The sequence below is a fragment of the Dendrobium catenatum genome, unplaced genomic scaffold (genome assembly GCF_001605985.2).
Source record: "Dendrobium catenatum unplaced genomic scaffold, ASM160598v2 fragScaff_scaffold_627, whole genome shotgun sequence".
Lineage (NCBI taxonomy): Eukaryota > Viridiplantae > Streptophyta > Magnoliopsida > Asparagales > Orchidaceae > Dendrobium > Dendrobium catenatum.
This window is the reverse complement of record NW_021319089.1, coordinates 487516-511190: the sequence shown is the minus strand read 5'-3', so window position 1 is coordinate 511190 and position 23675 is coordinate 487516. Positions and strand designations below refer to the sequence as shown.

Genomic DNA, 23675 nt, shown 5'->3' with positions numbered 1-23675 from the left:
AAAATTAGCCTCATGAAAAGTATATACTCCCGATTTATAAAGTCTATTTGTATGAAAAAATCCAAACTTGCAAAAGGGTATTTCTGTTAGATTAGGATAACTATTTAAACTAATTGAATAGAGTAAGATTCATGACTTCTTGGGATATCAAAAAAATGATATATCGATTTGACTTCTCATCATTCCCTAGGAGTTCTGCATTTGGCCAACTCTGATGCGTTAGGTTTGCAGATTAACAAAATCAATTGACACTGCTCACCTTGACCTGTTGGTTGAAAGCTTATGATTTCAACTAAGAAGTCTTGGGTTCGAGTATTTGTGTATGTGTTGTGTGTGTGAGTTTGCCTTAAATGGCCTAAATGTCCAAAAAAAAAAAAACAGAACCAATTGATTTCAAATTTAGAAAATCAAATCATCCGAACTTTTATCCATCTCGAATAGAATCAAACCAAAATTTATTTCGGGAAGTTCGATTTGATTCTCCATGAATCATAACATAATTCATTTTAATAATGAATCTCTACTAATATTTTAAATAGAGTAAATTAAGAAGAAGAATAAGTAATATTTATTAGAATTTATAGTCTTTTCGAGTGAAATAAATAATATCCACATTGAATTTTATTTCACTTATTAGTAGAAATAAAATAGCACTTGAACCGGATGGCGAGAAGACAAATGGAGACAAAAGAAGAAAAAAGAAAAGGACATGCAAGAAAAACGCAAGGGGCATAAGCAAGAACAACTGGCAATTAGCGGGCTTGTTGCATCACTTCTTTATGTTAATTTAGTTTATTTATATAATTAATTTGAAATAAAATATATTTAATCTTTTCAAAAACAAAAAAACATTATATAGAATCATTATTTCGAATCCCACAGCTGCTCGTTTCAAGAAGAAAACAAGCCTATCTTATTATGTTTATTTCGCTCCCAGTGATATCTTCGTTGTCTTTGATTCTCTTGTTCCAACATTTTGTAATGCAAGCAAACTCATGATTCCACGCTACCACTTCCAGCTAGGGATGCGTAAGATAAGCCAGCTCAGGATTGTGAACTAAATTTAATGAGCTGGTGAGTTAAATTTGAGCAAATACTGACTTAACTTATTAGCTCATGAGTCAACTTATTTAATAATAATTAAAATAAAATGCACTTAAAATCTATTATAATTTTAAAGTTTAAATATAAAATTAATAAAAAAAAAAATTAAAAAAATTTATATAATCTCTACATATCAAAGGATTTCCTATCATTTCTCATCTAATTTCTCAAAAAAAATTATCATTTCATTATAATAAATATTTCAATTAAAATTAAATTAACTCAAACAAAGCCTAAATAAATATCACCCTGTCCATTGCTTCTTATAAATTAGGAAGAGCAATGAGTGTGACAGCAATCAAATATTACATATAAATAAAAGATACGAAGTCTCAAAAATACAAGAACCATATATTACCGCAAGCTAATTCTGGGCTCGGGCAAATACTTAGTCTCAAAAAGCTTCACTAACGCTTCATTTAAGTTTCTTGGGCCCTTCTGTATACACAAATTGGGCTCATTGTGATTTGAGCAGGCTCTCAGACCAAAATTACTGCACAGCCTATTAGGACCAAAAGTTTACCGAAAAGAAGAATCAATTTAAGCATGGCTCTGAGAAAAAAGTCTCTTTCCACCGCCATTATGCCAAACACCTCGTACATGTAACCTCTCGCCTTCATTGGAACAATGTTCCTCAATGGTTCTCTCAGGGTTCCAATGCGCATTACCATTGCCTAAAGGTAATCTATGAAACTTTATCTTGCGATTTTTCTTACCACCTTCACCATCAGAGTTCGTAGTGGTAATAGTTTTTCTTTCGCTACTTGAATAATCTACAATCATAATAGAGCCTGAAGAGAGATCTTGATCCTTTGCATTGTTATAACCATCTTTCGATAAAACTCCTACCTCCTGGTCTAAAGTGTTATCAGCCAATGCATCTTTAGCAGGAGTAATTACAAGATCAACAGCTTTGCCCTTTCCCTTTGGTTTCTTCCCATCCTTATTTGATATAACAGTCTTACCTCTGTTGTTTTCTTGCAGACCATTATTGCATAGATTTGCATTGTAAGCGTCAATCAACAGCTGCTGCTTCCGTGAATCGGGGCAGAGCTGAGCCAATTCGAGAACAAGATGTGAAAGGCCAAACTGCTCAACATAAGAGAGATATTCCCAAGAGTCTATTTTGTCCTGGCGATATTCAGTGGAAATGGTTTTAAATGCAGCATATTTTTCCTCATCCATTCCCAGGCCAGCACGAATACTTTCTACTAAAGACTTGTTTGCTGTTTGAACATTCTGCACATGTTGCAAGGATTCAATGCTAGTGGGTAATTCCTGGTTTAAAGTGGCGGAAGAAGTCTTATTGGATAGAGGAGTATTTGAAGGATTAGTTGTGCTTAGAGCAGTAGCTGATGCAGAATGCCTCACTCTGTTCAAGTTTCGTGAATTCCATACAGAACTGATAGGAATAGAGGCAGAAGCCGCAAAGCCATTTCCTCTTGTTGTTGAAGCCTGAGGACTTGCAGAACTAATCGGTGGAACTACCTGGTTTGCTGTATCCCCAGTTATAGAATTTGAAGTTGATGTTGCAGGACCATGGCTTCTTGTCTGTGGCCTCATCTCCAAAGAAGTCACTGAACTGGAGGGACCATGAGCATAATTTTGTGATGCCTTCAGTCGCGCAGAGTGCAAAACTTTCACAGAACCCTTGTTATGAAGCTTAAGACGAGCTGCAATAGTATTTGCAGCTAAGCCCTCTGATACAGGTGCTATAATTGGTTTAACGCTGTCCTTCACTCCTGGAAGGGGAGGAAATGATGCTTCACCAAGTCTGGCAGAGCTCCCTTGATTAAGAACCTGCACGTACCTGGAAGATGATAGCTCAGGAGGCTCAAAATTAGAGATGGGAGGAAAGGAAATTTCTTCCGCAGCAGGCGTACTCCCATAACTCTGGGTGTTGTTTGCATCAGACATTGAGGATATTTCTTCAGAGTGTGAACTGATAGCTAGTGATTCCACAGAACTTGCGATCATATCATATTGATTAGCTTCTCCACGTTCACTATTTGTTATACCATTACCAGAAGATGGCTCATACAACCTTCCATCCGCATCTGCCATCTCTAAACCACCATGGATAGTTGATTGACTTGGTGCAGCATGAAAACCACGCCATCTTCCTCGTCCTTGGTTTTGTGCAGCACTCCCTCGATATCTGAAGCTAACAGGTATCTGCATAACGATTGTTATTATATACTTCCAAGAGGACAGTAAAAGAACTCAGAGGAAACTCCAAAATACCTGAAGAGCTGCATTCCTTTTGGAGCGAGACAGATGACCACCATGCTCAATAGCATTGTGCCTCTGCAAAAAAAATATATATATAAATATATAAAAAAATAAATAAGTATAATAAAAATTAATTCAGCTCACCTCAAAAAAATTTGTGAGGCGAAGGCATCTTATAAATCTTATGCACATCTTAGAGTAGAACTTTATATTCAAATTAAAAAATTTAGTATTCAATCACCTTCATCTCAGCTTCAGATTGAAAGACAACAAATTTCTTTGCCAAACATGCTTCATGCTCACATAGAAAATGCTCTTGGCGGAAATGCACCTGTCATGAAAGAAATATAATGAGTGAAAAAGGAAAAAAAACTAGAAAAAATGAAGCACAACAATGCATGAAGAAGAAAAACAAATAACTACATCTTTAACGCATGCAGTTCAAGCAAGGAAGCCCAAAGAATAAGGCTTCTCTTTTGTAAATGTTGCTTGAATTTCTTCATGACCAAAAATGGTGAAATACTATCATAACAAAATTTTGAAGAAACATGATGAGAACTACAATACCTCCAAGTCATCATAGTTTCTATAGTAATCATATTGACCAGGGTGTTGCCTGTATATCCAAAGCTATGTTAGAACTATCTCTTTCAATAGCAATTTCACCAATTATCATTTACTATCAATGTATACAGGCATACCTTTGGCAGATGTGGCATATGTAATGTTCGGTAGACATGTGCATGTAAAGTTCAGTATCCCCATAAAAAGGATTTCTACAAAATTCACATACGGGATGCCCCGCAAAGCCGCCACGTTCACTCTCATTTCCATCAACCTCCGAATCACCACTGCTTATGTGTTGTCTCAGCTGTGATCTATTGTAAAGCTTTTGCTCAGAAATAAATACCTGCACAGTAAAAAACAATATAAATTTGTAATAGGTACCACCAAAAAAAAAAAACTACAAAGAAATATTACACCATAAGTAACAGATAGAATTCACGACCCCTATAATAAAATAGAATCAAATCCAATCATCAAACTACATGCATGCCATTTCTCATCCTCCTGCTTAAAGCATTGCTACATTATATAAAAGTATTTTAAAAGGAGTTCTTTGAGCTAGCCCAGGATTAGCCTCTAAGGAGTGGCAAAGCAAAATTGCCTATGAGAAGTCAAGGGATACATCTTTTGAGGCAATATGTCCCCACAAGTAGAAACATCACCCCAAGCAGATTAGGCAGGCCTTTTGCGCCCAATTGATGCGACAAGCCCCATGATATAAATTAATCAAATTTATTTTAAATAACAAATAACAAATATAATTTAAGAACATCAAAGTGCCTTAACCTTGCTCAAGTTAATTAATTTAAGGTATAGTTTAAAACTCTGAAAATTAATTTTTTCTCTATGTTATTCATTCTTTTATTTTTAAATGTATAGTTAAAAATGTATTAAATAAGTTGATGTTTCTTTTTGAAATTAAAATTGAAATATCTCAACCTGCATGTGCATTTAATTTGGATGTCTTCATCAGAAAAGTTTTGAAAGATGAGCAGCTTGAGGAATGAAAACTTAAGAAGTGCATAATTAAATGTCATGCTTTTTTGGTTTTCGCCTTTTTTTTACATCTAATTTGGTTTGAGAAATTCAGACTTTTGAAAAAAAAAATCATATGGTCATAAACTGTGAAATTTATTTTATATTTTTAATATTTTAATCTTATAACACTGTAGTTGTCAGGTCTCAAGTCCTATATGAGAAAAGTGGATGGTTGCGTTAAGTAGTTAACAGCCAGCGTAAAACTTGTCGAATAATCATGACATGAATCTTTTAATAATGCTAGGACATTCATTAAAAGCAACACGTTGTATGAATTGAATATAATGGCAAGTGAGCAAAGGCTACTACGCTAGCGCACGGGTGCACTGTTAAATAGGCAATGGTTCCCACATCATGGACGGATTTGGACAAAGAAGCTAGTCCATGAAACTAAAATTATGATAAAAACTTGGAATATATGTTCCCTTATAGGCAAATTAATAGAATTAATATATATTATGATCCATAGGAAGATAAATATTCTTTGTATTCAAGAAACTAAATAAGTTGGAGATAAGACTAAGGAGATTAATAGTTTAGGATTTAAACTATGGTACTCTGGTAGGAATCGTATTAGAAATAGTGTAGGTGTGATTATATATAAGAGTTTAAAAGACAATGTTATAAAAATTAATATAATTGAAGATAGAATTATAGCTTTAAAGATTATTGTTAATATTAAGATTATAAATGTTATAAGCGCTTATACTTCTTAAGTAAGTTTGAATATGTGTTCAAAATTAAAATTTTAAAATAGCCTAGAAGAATTAATACAAATGATATCTCTCGAAGAAATAGTTTTATTGGAGGAGATTTAAATGGACATGTTGGCAAAGAGGTAAATGATTTTAAAAGCATTCATGGTGGTTATGGCTTTGGAGCGACTAATGAAAATGGTAAGATCATATTAAATTTTTCTTTCGTTTATGATTATGTTATTGTAATACCTTATTTAAGAAATAGATAAGCATATTATCACTTATAAGAATGGATATAATAAATTTAGATAGATTATTTTTTTATAAGAAAAATATATCGTTTAGATTGCAAAGATTGTAAAGTTATTCTAAGTGAAAATTTATGTATCCAACATCGTTTATTAATTTTGAACTTTGAGAAGAATGAGATAGAAAATAAAAAATAAAGCAAATTGCTGTTCTAGGATTAAATAGGAGCATTTAAAGAATATTAACAAAAATATTTTTAGAGTAAGATTTTGTCTGTGCATGAAGAAGCTAATGTTATGGAGGAAAAAAGTAGCTAGTGTTATTAAGCATGTTGCAAAATATATGTTTGGAATATCAAAGGGAAAAACTACTAATAGTAAAAATAGTTGATGATAGAATCAAAATATGTAAGAAATAATAAAAAATAAAAAGATTCGTTATAAAAATTAAGTTAGCTATAAAAACTCTGATAATTGAGAAAGATGTAAAGAAGTCTGTAAGTAGTCTAAGAAAGTAATTTGCAATGTAAAGATATTAGTTTTTAATGATTTATTAATAAAATAGATACTAAGAAGAGCGAAAGATATATGTATAAGTTAGCTAAATAAAGATATAGGAGAATTTAGTTCAAGTGAAGTGTATTAAGGATGATGATCAAAATATGCTTTTATTAGAAAAGGATATTCAACAAAGATGGATGAGATATTTTGTTTATCTTTTTAATAAAGATTGAGAGAATGCAACTAACTTTAGAGACCTTAACACCTTAAATGAAAATAAATACTTTTATGTTTATCGACATATTATTAAAATTGAAGTTAAAGAGGCTTTGAAGAAAATGAAATGTGAAAAAGCTGTTGGACCTAATGATATTCCAATAGAGGTGTGAAAATGCTTAGGAGATAAAAGAATTTATTGGCTTACTAAACTTTTTAATATTATTTTGAAGACTAAAAAGATGTCAGATGAGTGGAGAATGAGTGTGTTGATTCCTATTTTGAAGAATAAAGGTGATGCACAAGATTTTTCGAATTATAGATAAATTAAGTTAATGTGTCATACTTTAAAATTATGAGAGAAAGTTATGAAGCATACGTTGCAGTGTGACACTAATGTTTCTCAAAATCAATTTGGATTCATGCCATGTATGTTTACTATGGAAGCTATAAATTTATTGAGATATTTGATGGAGAAGTATAGATAAAATAAGGAGGATCCACATATGATTTTTATTGATTTAGAGAGAGTTTCAAGAGAAGTGTTGTGGAGAGTTCTACATAAAAAAGAGGTTAATAATACTTATATTCAAGTCATTAAGGATATGTATGCATGATCTGTTACTTGTGTTCAAACACAAGGTGGTTCGACCAAGTATTTTCCTATTTCAGTTGGATTACATCAAGGATCAGCCTTAAGCCCATATATTTTTACTTAAGTCATGGATGGTCTCACTAGACATTTGCAAGAGGTTGTGCCATAGTGTATGTTTTTTGCTGATGATATTCTTCTTCTTAAGAAGACTATAGAAGGAGTTGTAGGTAAACTTGAATTATGAAGGTCAACCTTAGAGTCTAAAGGTTTTCGTTTGAGTAGATCTAAAACTGAATATATGAAGTATAAATTTAGTAATAATAGATCTAGTAGGGGATTGTGACTTTGGGCAATCAAGTTATTAATAAGAGCACACATTTTAGATATATTGGGTCTATTGTTCAAAATGAGGGTGAAATAAATGGGGATATTATTAGTAGAATTCAAGATGGATGGTTGAAGTGGATGAATGCATCAGGCGTGTTATTTGCTGGAAAAGTCTCTCTCAAATTCTATAAGATGGTAGTGAGACCTATAATGCTTTATGGTGCATAATGTTGGCCATTAAAAGAGAAACATAATATTTTTAAGTGGTGCAGAGATGAGGATGCTCAGGTGGATGAGTGGTGTTACTCATAGAGATAGGATACAAAATGAGCATATACGTGAAAATGTTGGAGTAGCTCCAATGGAAGATAAGATTAGAGAGAGTCTCCGTAAATGGTTTGGTCACATAAAATGGCAGCCTTCCGATGACCCGATTAGAAAAGTAGATGTATTAGATTTGACTTATGTTAAGAAAGGTAGAGGTAGACCTAATAAGACTTGGTTAGAAATATTAGAAATGACATTTCTTTATTAGATTTAGAGAGAATTTGATCATTAATAGAATACAATGAAGAAAAAGGATTCATGTATCCAACCCCACTTAGTGGGATAAAGGCTTGTTGTTGTTGTTTTAATATTTTAATCTTATATATTTAATTTATAAAATATTAAAAAATATAAAATTCATGGAGCTTACTCTATCCCTCATAAAAAGTAAAATGCATCACCTTATGCCTACACCTTTTAAAATATTAATTGCAATAATTTACTTAAATAAATAAGTAAGAAACAATCTATTTGATTTTGAATATTTAATCAGGCTCCAAGACCTTCACCAATAGTGCAAAATGAGATTGACAAAAAAGGGCTCAACTGTCAAACATCATAAGATGATTAAGAAGAAATAAATCCTTAAACAATGTAAGAAATTCATTATTCAACATGGTATAATGACACAAACTATTAAAATATTTAAAAATGGTGTACTAGTGCATGAAGCTCGTGCTAATGCAAGAACTAGGAAGAGGATAATGTACCAAGAGCTCATGCTAATGCAGAGACTATGGACGGGTTAATGTAAGAAACTATGCCCATGCATTCATTGGTAGAGAGGATGTTTTTGTGACTCAAACATTGAACATCTATAGACTAGATACAAACTGACCATCGCTAGAGGCCCACCTTCAAAGCCTTACAAAGTTTAAAAATGGATAACCAATACGAGTTATTTCATCAAAAATAGCTTGTTAGTTTAAAGCAATTTCTGTCCCTGATAAGCAAACATAAGCATTTCTTAATGTAAGAAAAAACTTATTTCAAGAAATGGCACTTGTTTACAAAGATGCTACTTACAATTCTGGTTAGCAAAAAGTCTAGGCGCAACCGGGCAAGGCAACAAACTAATTGGTTTGGGGGGGAGGGGGTGATCCATAAAGTAGCCATTCTCAAATTTTACAAGGAGAAATATTTACTTGCAACAAGCACTGCATGATATGGTAAACCAATTACTAAAAAGCTCCAACTCAAGTATGATGCTCCCAATTTCTTAAGAGGTCACAACTTCAAGTTTGGCTAATAACCTTCTATAAACTATATATTTACTAGTTCTTTTTGTGGATTTGATCAATAACTAGTATTGTGCCCACCATATCTATGATTGACCTTGTGCATAATTATATGTAATTGAAATTGTGCTTTACTTTCGATTCATTAAATATGATATAGTAATGTCAAGTGTGGTGCACCTACTTATCAGAGGAAACGGGGTGCACAAACCCCACTTGTACCAAGTCATGGAGTTTTTTTTTTTTTCCAACTAGGTAATAAATTAGTTGGAACATTTTCTGATAATTATGAGCAGCACTTAAAAGTTGTATACAAATTATATCAAATTCTATTAATGACAGTCAAGGAAGGAAGCACTAATTCATCCTATCATGGAAAAAAAGGTTGGTATATAGACAGACATAAGGGAAAACGTAAAGATAACTATACATATATAATCTAATAACCTTTTATAATTGTCACAAGGCCCATAACCAATAAGAATGTCAACCGTACTCCTATCATAGTAGATAAAACAGAGGAAATGCAGTTGTGCAAGATGCATGTTATACATATGGGCATAGCATATAGTCACATGGTGCTTGTTTTTTTTTTCTTTTTTTTCCCACGTGTCTAACTATCAGCTTACTTTGCATTTGGCATGCTTTTTTTTAACTCTTAAAATCAGTTTCCTGTGTGGTATATATATATATATATATATATGACCACCAAGAATCATAATCACATGCTTTCCTTAGATTTGATTCGAATATTGAATTTTTTAGCATTAAATACAAGTTTTTTGGTTCAATTGTTGTTGTTTCTTGTCATATATTTTTAGTGTTGTTGATGTCATTGAGAAAGAGGTTTCATGTAACCTAGTTAGCTTTTTTTACATTATTTTGGTTTTTATAGGTAGTATTGATAAGGTGAATGATTAATTTATCTAATCAAACTTTAGAAGTTTAATTTTTATATATGCTTTAAATTATTGTTTCTGACATTATTTTAAAGATGTTTTCTCTCATGTTGTTGAATTATTAATGGATGCTTTACTATTTCTATGATTTGCACTTAAAATGGCATGTCATACCATGTGTTACAAGCTATCGCTCTAATGGAGCCTTGTACCGTATTATGCATTCCCCGTTAAAAAGCATGTACAACAATAAGGCATAACCCTTTGACAGTGAAAGGCACTCAATACCAAGCAGAGTTTAACTGAGTCAAGAGAGCAAATGGAGTTAAAATCTGGCTGAAATTTTAGTTGTAAGAATCTGAATAGGCTAGGGCATTTACACGTTTTAATTTGTGCTAAGATGAGATCACATCTACTCCAAGAAAAGATAATTCTAAACCTACAAATATGCTATTAGCATTTGTGAGGCTTTGGAGGGCTATTAAATAAGCAGGAAACAAAAAAAATATATCATTACCTGAAAAAAGACACCGAGGTTGTTATTTATCCAAACATAAAGATACTCAGGTTTGATGAAAAGTTTACTAAGATTTCCCAAAAATAAAAAAATTTATTGAGAGAAAAGTTCCAACCGTTATTAAATATCAAGACATTATTACAACAAATTTGATGCACAATAATAGGTCACAATTGCAGCATTATCTTGCATGAGAGAGTTAGGAAAACGAGGAACATGTGCAACATTTAGGGCATCTCCAACCGAACGCCAAACCAGCGTTTGGCGTCATTCCTTCGCTCCAGCCGAACGCCAAAAAATCCTCTATTGGCTTGCGGGTGAACAGTGACCCACGCCATTTTTCTCTGTCAACCGGAAAAATGCGGGAAAGGAGAAGGGTCGTTACCTTGGCGCAGAAGCAAAAAAATGGCGTTGGATTGGAGCAGCACCACGCCATTTTTGCTTTTTGCGGTATTTTGGCGTGAAAAATAGAGTTCTCGGTTGGAGATGACCTTAAGTCAAAGAAAGCAAGTAGATAATTGAAATATTTATATAGACTTCTAAGCTCATGACAGATGACTTCTAGGATTACAAGATATTGCATAAAAAGAAAAAAAAAACAGTATGTACCTTTCTACCTTCCAGACATAAGCTGCACATGAACAACTTGTGCTGATGGAAGAGATGACCTTTCAACTGCTCTATACTCCGAAATTTGTTCCTTCTGTTACTGCCATCACTCTTTTGACCAGATTCATTATTATCACAAATACTACAAGAAAGCTTGCACATTGCTCTTATGATTCTGTAATGGTCCACATCATCAAAATATGCCTGAGAGACCTCATGGTACCAGTATTTACCATGCTGGCCTTCACTAACACCAGATGGGAATTCTGAAAAATCCGATTTTGCCTCCGTGAAATTCCCCAAAGCCTGCCAAACATATGCAATTTTATTTACTCCATTCACAATAATCCTAAGAATAAAATCTACGATGCATAATAAAAAAAATGGTAAGTGTAGCTAAATCAATTATGACTCCAAGATATAAGGGAAAGCGGAAAAAAAAAAAAAACCTAATGACTAAAAGATTTATCTCAACCAGGCATACTCCAATAGGTATTCTACACATAAGCAGGAATCAGCCATTAAAGGCTGCCCAGCGCCATGTTTCACACTAGCATCAATGATATAATGATTGCATAAGTAACTAACAATCCCATGGACATGTAACGTAAACCAAGTAAAACATAGAGCAACCAATCTAGTAAACGGAAATTCCCCCTACGCCCTTCCCACAGGAAAGAAGAATGATCCATCGTCCACTAAGAAAATTTTATATAAAAAAACAGATTAATATCTAATCTAATATACACAAAAACCAACCGCAGAAAAAAAGAGAGCAGAGGGATCAAAGCAGAATTGAACGACCAAAGAACCATAACAAAAAAGAGAAAACCGATATGTAAAAGAATTCAAGAACCGGGAACTCTAATTTAACCTTGGTTACGAAGACGGTGGGGCAATCCGTTTTGCATATGCAGCAGTGGCGGTCGCCAAGAATAAAGCGGAGGCGTACAACGCAGGTTGAGCAGAGCTCGCGGTGGCCGCATGATCCATAGGCGACCCACTCGAGGGTTTCGGCGCACACAGCACAGCAGTCTTCCATATAGCTATGACTTCCCTCGTTGGAGAGGAGGGAGACAAAGAGAGACGGAACCTGGACAGACCCTGCACGCCTTTACCCCCCGAAGTGATTCGACGAACAACATTACAGCATTTTTCCATATTTAAACCAGCCTCGGTCCGCGGTTGAATAATGTTGTTTCGTGAGCCGCACGCTTCGAAATTTTAACTCATTTACTTATTATTTAGGGCAAAATTTTAAACTAATTAAGTTAAAACATTAATTATTGGATTATGCATAAGGAAAATAAGATTTTAAAGTAGTTAAATAACTGTGCTCTTGAGTTAGCCACATGAGGTGGGAGGAGCCAGTAGCCCGTTCAGATCATTTGTTTATTAAGAAAATTAAGTGTATTATCTTCTTCCTTTTGTCTTTCCGAAATCCTACTACATTTAGGCACATGAGAGGTAATTTTTAATCCTACTGCATAATCTCTATGGTTATAGAAGAGCAAGAAATTTGCATATATGGGTCATTGTGATTGGCTGGCGGATAATCATGTTTTTTGTTGCTAGAAACAACATTTTGATAACACAGGAGAAGTTTGTAAGGAGCATAAAAGTAAAAGTGGTACTGAGATTCTAGCAAAGTTAAGAAATATGCAGGTTCCTACTGGCTGATTTACTAAATCTAGTTTGAAAAGAGGTTGTAACATTCAGGTGCTCAGGGTATGATAGAAGAAATTTATTCTCTTTGACTTATCTTATTGGGAGTATAACTCATTGCTACTTTGCTTGACCTGGACAAATCAAAAGATAATTTTCAAGCATGAAACTGGAATAAGGAAATAACTTCATCTGTAAAGCTTGAAGATGCAAGCTACATTTTTCCACCAACGTCATTCACTATGTCAAAGAAAGATAAACAAAAATTTTGGTGAAGTCTTGCAAAATTTGAAAATGCTAAAAGGATATGCATCAAATATCTCCCGATGTGTCAATATAGCTAAATGCAAAGTCATTGGCCTCAAAAGTCATGATTGTTATGTGCTTCTTGAAGAGATTTTCCCCATTGCCCTTAGATCATGTGCACCGTCATATGAGATTATGTACATGCTTATAGATATTTCATGTTTCCTGAAATCAATTTGTGAGAAGGTTATTGTTCCAAATGAATTAGATATGTTACTAAATAATATCATAATGATTTTATGCCAGATGGAGAAATCATTCTTTCCCTCATTCTTAATAATCATGGTTCATCTTCTTGTATACTTAACAGAAGAAGTTAAATTAGATAGACCTGTTTAATATCGATGGATATATCCATTTGAAAGGTAAATCATGCTATTCTCCCATTGGTTAATTAAATGTTCCTAACCATCTCACACATGTTTCTTATTAATTACATATTCTTCTTAGTTTTAAAAGATTATGTATGAAATAAAGCACATTCTGAGGGGTCAATTGTAGCGGCTTTTATTACCGAGGAAGACATTTTTTGCTCATAATATTTGAAGGAAAATAGACAAAGCAAGTGCACTATTCTAGAATCAACATAAATTAATATTATGTATTTATGTTTAAGTTTTCTAGTGGTGGTGTTCCTCTTTGGAATGTTACCTCATTTTTGCTAGATGATAAATCGACAATCCAAGCTCAAAGTTATGCCCTTCGTCATTGTGACAATCTGACATCTTATGTGGAGTGTTTCAAAGATGGAGAGAAAAGGAAGAGTTGACACACACATCTCACACCTTCAGATGTTGATAATCTTATAAATGAACAATTCCATGAATGGTTTGCCAAATAGTAAACTCAAATATTAATTTATTTCTTCAACAATTTAAAGCACATTTCATCTACTAATATATATTTTTTAAAATAGGAATTATCAAGTAATGATCTTATAATATCAGATCAAATTGTGGTTATATCCTTCCAAAAGTGCTTCGAGTCTTTGATTTGAACTCATTTGGGCTCGGATTGGGTCGATTTTGGTGTCATTGGGTTTGTGTTTCCGAGACGCTCAGTTCGACCGTAAGTTTGTAAAAATCAAAGTTTGGATGGTCTCAATTTTAATTTTTAAAGTTTCCAACTTTATTTTGCCTCAAGATTCGTGCACGATCAAAATGATTTTTTGATGATGTATCAGACTTAATGTTTACACCAATTTAATGTTAGGAAGAAAGCTACGCAATGAAATAAATAAGAAAAATAAAATGATGAAAAAGAACACCATGATTTAACATGAAAATTCTGAAACCGGGAAAAACCAAGAAGCTACACCACATAAAGAAATTATCTATGAAAATTGGGAGAAATTGTACAAATATATGTTCTTGATATGTCATCATGAAATTAGCTTGATCGGGCACGAATCTCAAGGCAAAAGCTAGTTGGAAACTTCAAAAATTAATTTTGGGAGCACCCAAACTCTGATTTCAGCAAGCTTATAGTCAAACTGAGCGTCTCGGAAATACAAACCCAATGACACCAAATTCAACTCAATCCGAGTTCAAATGAATCCAAATCAAGGACCCGAAGTGTTATTGGAAGGTTCAAACTGCAATTTGAGTTACCAAAAGGTCTCCGATTTTAACGCGAGCCTATACTCGAATCGAGCGGCTCGACGAGACGAATCCAACGAGCCCAAGATCGCCGAATTCCAACATCATTAAGGCCTCCAAATGTTCAACGAACGGTGCACGATCGAAGGGTTCAATATCGGCTGTCCATTCAAACTACTCCCTATTCGCCCATGATCTCAGACCTATTTACGAGTTATACCACTCCAGAAAAACTATAAATATAGCCCTCATTCTACACAAAGGGGACTCAAGTGAAGAGAGATAAGAAGAAGAGAAGAAGAGGAGAAAGAGGAAAAGGAGAATCATATCCTCCTCGACCACCACCGGAGTTCGTTCTGCCTCCCGAACATGCCGGGATTCTGCGTGATATTCGGGAGAACGTGGGAATTCTGCATAACTTCCACGTGATGCTGAAATTCTTCCCAATTTACAACAGACTTCCCTCCTGACGCCGAAACTCCGCCCAAGTGAAGCCGGAGCTCTCCTCTGCCACCAACAGACGTCAGACTCCTACCCGACGTCAGATCTTCACTCTTCGCCAAGTTTCTACCCGACGCCGGACTTCTACCGATTATCGGACTTCGCTGGGCGTCTATGCGAAGATGCATTTCTTTCCATTGTTGGACTTCTACCTGACGCTGTCCTTCTGATCTTCGTCGTCAAACTACAGTCTTCCGATCTCCGTCGCCAACCGACTACGGTCCTCCTAACTTCCGTCACCCACCGACTACAGTCTTTCAGACATCCGTCGCCTGTCGACTACAGTCTTTCCGACATCCGTCGCCTGTCGACTACGGTCCTCCTGACTTACATCGCCCGCTGACTACAGTCCTTCCGACCTCCGTCGCTAGCTGACTACGGTCCTCTTGACTTCCGTCGCCCGCCGACTACAGTCCTTCCAACAAAACGAATACGTCAATAGTAACTATTTGTATTTACATCATTTAATGTACTCTATAAGATGTACATCAATCTAAGGCCTTCTCCCAAGGAAGGGCCTCATTTGTAATCGACTGCAAATACTAGTGGATTCGTTCAAACTGGGCTAGGCCCTGTGGTTTTCCCCCTTTTTCAGAGGTTTTTCACATAAAAATCTTTGTGTCTCATAAATGCTAGACCCTCTCTCCTTATCTGATTGCGTGTAGGATTTTCGTACAATGCTAAGACGATAACTTTATATTTCTCTACCGCCGCGCGCGAATACTCCTGGACGCAACAGTTCTCATACTCTCTACTTGCCTCTCTTCACTTTTCTCTTTGTTCTACACAAAGAATAGATAAAGATATATTTTTAAATACACCAAAGAGCATAACCCTTCAAGTGAAATAAGAAAAAAAAAAGGAAGAAAAACTGCTCAGCTAACTCGTAACACGATAGTTCTGAGGTATAAAGTGTCACAGTGCTCTACTCTGTTTTTGAGTCCATCCTACAACGTTGCAACGCTAGAGTTTGGAGCTCTATAAATCTTGATAAAAATCAAATTATCTTAAGATATTTTTCTATATTTAATTAGTAATCAAACGGGCCCTGACTTGGAATCAATAATGAGGTCTAAACTGCACAAATCTCTTAGAGATAAGATTACTTTCCCGAGGAAAACTAATGAAAATTTAATTCACAACAAAATATCTTTAAATTGCCTTCAACCAGTTATAACACTACAAATTCATAATAAATCAAATCTTGCAAATATTTGAACTGTTATTGTACTAATATTTGAAAAACGTGATTACTAATTTCTTATAAATTCCAACCAAATTCCAACCAAAAAGCTCAATTTGACTTACATAATTAAAATTCCACTCGGAAAAAAAGAACTATTTTAAACTGATAGCTAATCCTGAACCTTAATCTACTGAACTGGAGAATTTCCACCACTTTACCTTCAGAAAAAAACGTCATATATAAAATTAGTAGTCAAAGAAACTAACTCAGATCAGTTTTTAATGTTGAATGTCAGAAAGACTACTGGAAAACCATTCTATTTTTGGGAGAAAATCTGTAAAAGCATTCTGAATTCAACTACTCTACCAAACTTGTACCTCAGAAGTACTCTGACACTAAGCAGCAAATACATATTCCTTCTCAAATATACTTCGTTATAAATATCAATAAAGCCCACAACCTTTAAAAAGCCAAATTAAGGCAATAAGTCTATAACTAATCTAACCACCCATAGCTTCAATAAATCTCCTAGCCACTGAAGTCGCATATACCGGGGAGCCTTCATAATTGGTCTGCAGCAGAAACACAAAAAGCTTTCATAGCAAATTGAAGCAAAAACAATCAAACATAAATGAATACTCTCGCCCAGTTCTTTACCTTAGTGCTGATCATGAAGATATGGTTATCTCCTACGTTTCCACAAGACAAGTGCAGCAGTTCAAGTTGTAATTCATCAAGAACCCGAGACACGATTAAGAAGCAGTCAACACGCTTACGCTGTTCCAGCTTGATGTAGACCTCATCTTCGATAATCCTAACGTCAATAAATGTTGATTTTGATCTCCTTTGAATCCATGAGCTCCTCATGCTTCCATTTAGTCCGTGGTCACTTTCATCTATGTTGGATTTTATCGAAGAGCTTTCCATATCGCAATGAACGTCGTTCTGTATTTCGAGTTTAATGCTTCTCGCATTCTTGCTTCGTTTCTTTCCGACGAGTATTTTCAGCTCATCTACAGTTCTCAGTAGTTCTTTAATGTGATCAATCGTGTCTGCGACGATGGTGGCTCTATCAGGCTGTGATGATGGTATATTAAAATTAAGTTAGATTAATTAATGATAAAAACAAATTATATCATTAATTGGTTTATGTACAATATGAAAATTAACAAATTAAATTGGAGAAAAGGTAAAGATTCTTTTGAAAATGTTTTGTGCTAGTGGTTGTGCCCTATTTTACATGATTTTTTTTTATGATAATCTCAAAAACATTTAATAAATATTTGGAGTTATCTTATAAAATACATAAAACTTTAAGCATTAATCTGAGTAAAATTTTTTATCAGAATATCGTCCGATCGAGTTTTTTTTTTTTTAGGGTTTAGAATTACTCCAATTCCTTATAATCGATAGATATTTTTTCATTTCATTGATTATATATATATAGTACAAATTACAAATTGATTAACACAATTTTAAATATTACTAAAATTATAATATTCATTGGTTAAGTATAAATTTTAATAATAATAAATCTGATTATTTAAAATTTGATTGTGAAAACTAACTAATTCCAACAGCTAATATTCACATTTAAACTTAAAACAATTAAATTCATTATTTGTTATAATTGCATTTAAAATTTATTGATTAATTATATTATTTAAGTAATCATATTTAAAACAATAAAATCCATATTCATAAATTTTTTGAGTAAAAAAAAATATTAAAAGAAAAAAGTTTTGATCGACCGATCATAAAATTTGATGTAAATTCTCTTAATGTTTTTCATAAAAATATTTTATAAACCCTAAAAGTGCAAGAAGATAAGTGATACATTACCTTTGTTGGGTTTGGAATGAGGGACTTGAGCAGCTCAAACTTCTTTCCCAACCTCTCTCTTCTTTGCTTTTCATTCTTCTGAGTTCCATATTCTTCCAAACCTCTCATCATCATCTCCTTCTGCTTCCTGCACTCAATCTCACAGTTCTCAAGCTGCCCTCCATAAACATCATATTCATGATTGAAACCAGCAGCTTCTAGGTTCACATTCATCGCCACCGCTGGGTCATACAAGATCGCCGGCATGACCGAGGTGCCGTACATTGAAAAATCCCTCATTAAAGCCTCTGAGGGAGAGTGGAAGTTCGTCGGACCCAGCATTCGGTAAACCGGCGAATCGCCTTGTCCAGAAGGATCAAAAGTCGTCAAATTGGCTCCATTTAGCCGTTCAAACTGTCGAAGATAGTCGAAGCCGCTCTCTACCATCAATGACAAGTCTGTAGACTGACTTGCCATGATAGCTTCAGATGCATCACTGATTAAAGCTAAACCTCCTATGAAGCTTGAAGACTGGGGATTAAACATACTTTTGCTTGTTTGTTTATGAAGATATAAGGATATATGAAAGATTAATAAAAGCAAGCTTGTGAATCTAAATGGACATATTTGAGTTCAAAGCTGTAGAGAAGAAGAACTTGAGAGAAATCTACTTGTCACGGGATGAGGAACTACTATTGGTAGAGAAGGAGGAGAAGAATAGGAAGAGAAAGTTGGAATGGAAGAGAATAAAATGGTCTATGGGGCTTTCTCTTTATCTATCTTCTCCAGGCCTGACACTTAAGGCTGATATAGGAGATACCAAAATTATCTTTTGCTTACTTCTACACCCTTACGCTGAACGGACAGAGGAAGTTTGTTACGGAGATTCCTTTCTCATGGGACCCACTTCAACTTCCTTAGCCCTCTCTTGTGGGACCCGTGCAATTGCTGGTTATCTTCCATAATTTTGATACTCTCAAGATGCCAAAATTAGGAGAAATTATTAGGTCCGAACACGTTACGTAGCTCTATATTCGGACTCCAATAATATGTCGTCATGTGCTCTTACTCTTTACCGCACGGCCCGACGACCCGGATCCGATATTACTATGTATTGGCTGATTTGTGCAGATCGGGGTATTGCTCGGTAATGCTAGGTATTGCTCGATATTGTTCGGCAATAACAAGAAATACCAATCTGTCAAGACCAATACATAGCAATACCGAGCAATACCTCGGTTTTGCTAGGTATATATTGCTCGATATTGCTATGTACTGGTCTTGACAGATCAGCAGTATTTCTCGTTATTGCCAAGCAATACCGAACAATACCTAGCAATACCGAGCAATACCTAGCACTACCCGAACATAGCAATACAGGGTCGTTCCGGTCCAGGTCGGGTCGTCAGGCCGCGCGGTAAAGAGTAAGAGCACGTGACGACATATTATTGATGTCTGGATATAGAGTTACGTCCAGTGTCAGGACGTAATAAAAATTCCAAAATTAGGGTTCTTCAAATAAAAACTACAAGTTCAATGAAGGTAATCCCTACGTACTTCACCGAAAAGTTTTTAAAATAGAAATCAAACATGATTGATCACTTATGTGCGCGCAAAATGAAATGGTACTGCACTTTGCAATTAATAAAGTGAGCGAAGGAAGAATTGGAGTGCTGTAATTTGTTAATTTAACAAAGTTTTGTTAGTACAATATATTTTTATACAAATTCCTTATGCACAAACACTCTCTCTGTCATGCATTTTTAACCCTTTCTTAGCTGGTAATCATGTCATTGGAAGTTGGATCATGCCTAAGACATGCATGGATAAACTTCCAATTTAAACCGGCTTCAGTGAAGCCAGTAAATCTGTCTGCAACAAAAACCAGCACTATTTCAATTTATTGAGACCATTTTGATTGCATTTCAGACGGCTTTATTATTACTAGTAAAATACACGTGCATCATGTGCACGTGAATAAAACGTAAAAATGAAAAATATATTATAAAGTTAAGTCACGAAATAGAGAAGTTGTTAAGTGAAGCAAAAAAAAACTATTTGCATTGAAACATTTTCTATTAAAATGAAATTATTATAGAGATCTAAACAAATAGAATTTTCTTTTTGTTCTTTCTTTTTTGCTATTTTTCTCTTTTTTATTTGTATTAGTCGTGTGATTTACTTCCCCCAACACTTCTCACTAAATACAACAGGTGTGACTTCAGCAAGATAACCTCAGAACAACGAGGATAAATCGAAGAGATCATTCTGATGGCCAAAGCAAATGTCTATGTCGACAATGAATTCACTTTCAATCCTTCCAATTTCTTCAATCCAAAAGAAAATTCCGAAGCAAACTTGAAAAAAAATATTGAAAAATATCATCATCCTAGCATACACTTTTTTGTTATCTATTTTACATGACACAAAAATATTAAAAAAAAATGTCACAAAAGAAATCTTAGCTTGATTTCCATTAATCAACTCAATTTTTGTCAGCTCCTTCTTGAGTATAGTTTCGGTGTCTCCCGATCCTTGATTACTCTCTTATTTAACATGAACTTAATTTAGTCCTTGATTAAACACTAATGAGCTTGGTTAAAACTTATGTTAGGCCTGCTTTCACTACAATTTCAATGCCAAGAATAAAAAAAATAGATTTAGATAGAGGCATTTATCAGCATAAAAAATTGATCTCTCAATTCAAAATTTCGAAACAAGACAGCTCAAACTTTTCAAATAAAAAAACCTTCTAACAAATTCCCTGCTACAATACACAAGAACTACCATTACATACAAGAAATTAAAAACAGATCTAAATACCCATTAACTAATTTCGTTCCACATCAAACCAAAAAGAAATAAAGCTATATGAAGAATCATAAGCTGAGTCCTAGCCATACATTCAACTCCAAGCCTAAAAGCTGAGCCATTGTTTTGAGATGATCCTGGTACCGGTCCCAAGCCGTTGGTTCCTTAAATGAAAAATGACACTTAAGACTAATATTCTTCAACACAAAATAGATGTTTTCATATGTACTGTAAAATTTACCATTGCATGTAGATTGGTTGGTGAGCAAAGTAAGATTGCTGCTAGCTGTGTAGCCAGCATAGGAACAGATAGAAGTCTCACAAGCTGAAACAGATTTGTTGCCAAGTGACAGGATTCCACATTTAGCTACAGGGCATGAGTACTTATTCCCTGGGTGGGATGACAGTCCAACCTAGTAAGATGTTTCACAAATGGTGAAATATTTTTGAAATAAGCGTTCAGCGATGATATGAATATATGTAAGTGTACAATGGGATACTAACTGCCTTATGGTGGAGCTGCGGCTGCATAACACAGAATTCTTTGCAGTGAGGGCATATCTATGGTTAGGGATCCGAAGGTTGCGATCTATAGTTGAGTTGCTTATTGATGAAGAACAGGCTGCAAAAGTCTCATACTTTCATTATTAATAATTAGTGAATTGAAAGATAAAATGTTAACTAAAATTTTCATTATTTGGGGTTTGTGAAAAGAAAGCTAACAGTGGTAAATATTTGATGACCGTTGATAAATGTTATTTAATGGGGAATTAGAATGCTATAATTTTACAACTCTCACATTAATGGGGAAGAAACAGCGGGATATTTGATGGCGAGAACATGACCTTGTATATAACAAGGTAAGAACGACGTCATTTCACACAGGGATGCGTTGATAGGAACGAATGAGGAGTGCAGGGAAGCGAAGATAAATGAGGAGGGATGCGTTGATTGAAAGAGAGAAGGTGGATTTTGATTCACAAGCATATGAGAGATAAATCGTTTAGAGAATGAACGATGGAGGTAAAGAGTAAACTTTTTAACGGTCAGAAAATGTTTTCAAACTGATAACATTATCATTGCATATTATAGAACTAATAAATTGCTCCTATAACTTACACTATCTATGTTATCATAGCAGGGCTGAAAACATTTTTTAGTGTTTGATGTGTGCCCTAATAGGAATTGTATAAAAAGAAAGAAAGAGATAAAAAAAGTTGTTTAGAGTATCACACTTGCCCTCATATCTAGTTCTGGAGTTTAGATTAAATTTAGAATTTCTTTAATTTATTTGTTATTTTCAGGTATATCACATTCTTCTATTAAATGTTTGGCTATTGAATATAATTGTTTTGTTCTTGGATTTGAAGTTTCTTTTTTCTTCTTTCAGAATTATTTCGATATGTCATTCATGCACCAAGGAGCATACATTTTAGTGAGAGGGAGAAGAATTCCAATTGAATAATTAGTTTACAAATAATCAAATGATAATTTACAAATAAGCAACTGATAAATTGTTTGCACTAATAAGCTTACATTTTCAAGTGGACTCATGGGTTCGACAAGAGGGATTTCTGCATACTGTTGGGTTTAGCAAGCAGGTAGAGGGAGAAGAAATCCGAATGAATAATTAGTTTACAAATAAGCAAATGAAAATTTACATAAAACATTTGACCTTTTTTCAAGTGGATTGATGAGTTTGGCAAGAGCAATTTTAGCAAACAGTTGGGTTCAACGAGCAAGATCAAGTTACGAAGAAGGTGAAAAAGACGAAAGAGATTGATGAGTGACAATGAAGTAGAACAACAACAAAGAAATGGTGAAGATGAAAAGCAAAGCTGTTCGAAGTGAGCAAAGCAGAAGTCGAACAAAATTGAAGAAATTGAGAAGAGGGGTTATTAAGTTTACCTTTTCAAATGGATTAAATAATTAAACTGCATAACAATATTCCAAATAATGAAGTAATACAATTGAGACAAAAAATGTAGTTATTATTAAGCGGTAACTTCTCATAGTGAAACTCCAAAACAAAATCTAAGTATATGAAAAAACTAAGTAGCATACATTTTTGCGAGAGTGAGAAGAAATCCAATAGATTAACTATTTTACAAATAAACAAATGATAATTTATATGAAATAATTGATTAAAACTTGTGGCATATGTAAATGATTATTGAATGTTGAAGTAATAAGGTATGTGATAAAGGTTGATGGGATTTTTCTATGGTAAAGCGATAGTTTAAAAAAAAACTGCATCAAGCTACCAATCTACCATAATATCTTTGTCTTCACCATGTTAGTGCAAAAGCTTTACATGACTTCAAAAAGTGAGAAGCAAATGCCCTATAATAAGAAATAAAGAAAAAATGCACTCTATTTTTCTTAACATATAAGAATTCAACATAAAGACTTAAGGGTGGCAACTTTATCTAGGCAATTTGATGGGTCCAAGAAATAAAAGCAATCATCCCTTGCAATACAACATTAACCAGAGTAAAATTTATTTGAAGTTAATATCGAAAAAGGTTTCAATTTATAATTTCTTTCCAAACAATAACCTAAAAGTTTAGTTTCCAGGTAGGTTCAATGCGACTAATACATGCGTAATACCTAAAACTTTTAAAATGTACAACTAAAAATTTATACTAAGATTACACCCCATTTTTTCGCA

General features: G+C 34.1%; 2 protein-coding genes across 3 annotated transcripts; both read right to left on the bottom strand.

Moving 5' to 3' along the window:
- Positions 1 to 1302: 1302 nt before the first annotated feature.
- Positions 1303 to 12232, bottom strand: LOC110112695 (E3 ubiquitin-protein ligase hel2-like). Of its 2 annotated transcripts, none has more exons than XM_020845001.2 (7): positions 11991 to 12232; positions 11117 to 11422; positions 4038 to 4246; positions 3904 to 3952; positions 3578 to 3667; positions 3349 to 3411; positions 1303 to 3279 (listed from the first exon to the last, which is right to left on the bottom strand). In XM_020845001.2, the coding sequence occupies exons 1-7, from the start codon at positions 12156 to 12158 to the stop codon at positions 1645 to 1647; spliced, it is 2520 nt and encodes an 839-aa protein (XP_020700660.2). In that variant the 5' UTR covers positions 12159 to 12232; the 3' UTR covers positions 1303 to 1644. The 2 variants fall into 2 exon arrangements, with proteins under 2 accessions (XP_020700660.2, XP_020700661.2); XM_020845002.2 differs by lacking the exon at positions 11991 to 12232 and adding an exon at positions 10893 to 10998 and having other exon boundaries at positions 11117 to 11254.
- A 4640-nt stretch (positions 12233 to 16872) lies between these two features.
- On the bottom strand, positions 16873 to 18739 carry LOC110112688 (transcription factor EAT1-like). Its single transcript, XM_020844992.1, has 3 exons — positions 18215 to 18739; positions 17030 to 17449; positions 16873 to 16944 (listed from the first exon to the last, which is right to left on the bottom strand). Exons 1-3 carry the CDS (start codon positions 18737 to 18739, stop codon positions 16873 to 16875), a joined length of 1017 nt encoding a protein of 338 aa, XP_020700651.1.
- Positions 18740 to 23675: the final 4936 nt, after the last annotated feature.

What these genes read in the sequence shown, in the direction of transcription:
- LOC110112695 (XM_020845001.2), bottom strand. Translation starts at nt 12,158, where the DNA reads ATGGAAGACTGCTGTGCTGTGTGCGCCGAAACCCTCGAGTGGGTCGCC. An exon ending in GAAACTATGATGACTTGGAG is followed by an intron (nt 3,668 to 3,903) that starts GTATTGTAGTTC and finishes CTTTCATGACAG; the next exon opens with GTGCATTTCCGCCAAGAGCA. An exon ending in AATCTGAAGCTGAGATGAAG is followed by an intron (nt 3,412 to 3,577) that starts GTGATTGAATAC and finishes TTTTTTTTGCAG; the next exon opens with AGGCACAATGCTATTGAGCA.
- LOC110112688 (XM_020844992.1), bottom strand. Translation starts at nt 18,739, where the DNA reads ATGTTTAATCCCCAGTCTTCAAGCTTCATAGGAGGTTTAGCTTTAATC. An exon ending in TCATTCCAAACCCAACAAAG is followed by an intron (nt 17,450 to 18,214) that starts GTAATGTATCAC and finishes CCATCATCACAG; the next exon opens with CCTGATAGAGCCACCATCGT. An exon ending in TCTTCATGATCAGCACTAAG is followed by an intron (nt 16,945 to 17,029) that starts GTAAAGAACTGG and finishes TTTCTGCTGCAG; the next exon opens with ACCAATTATGAAGGCTCCCC.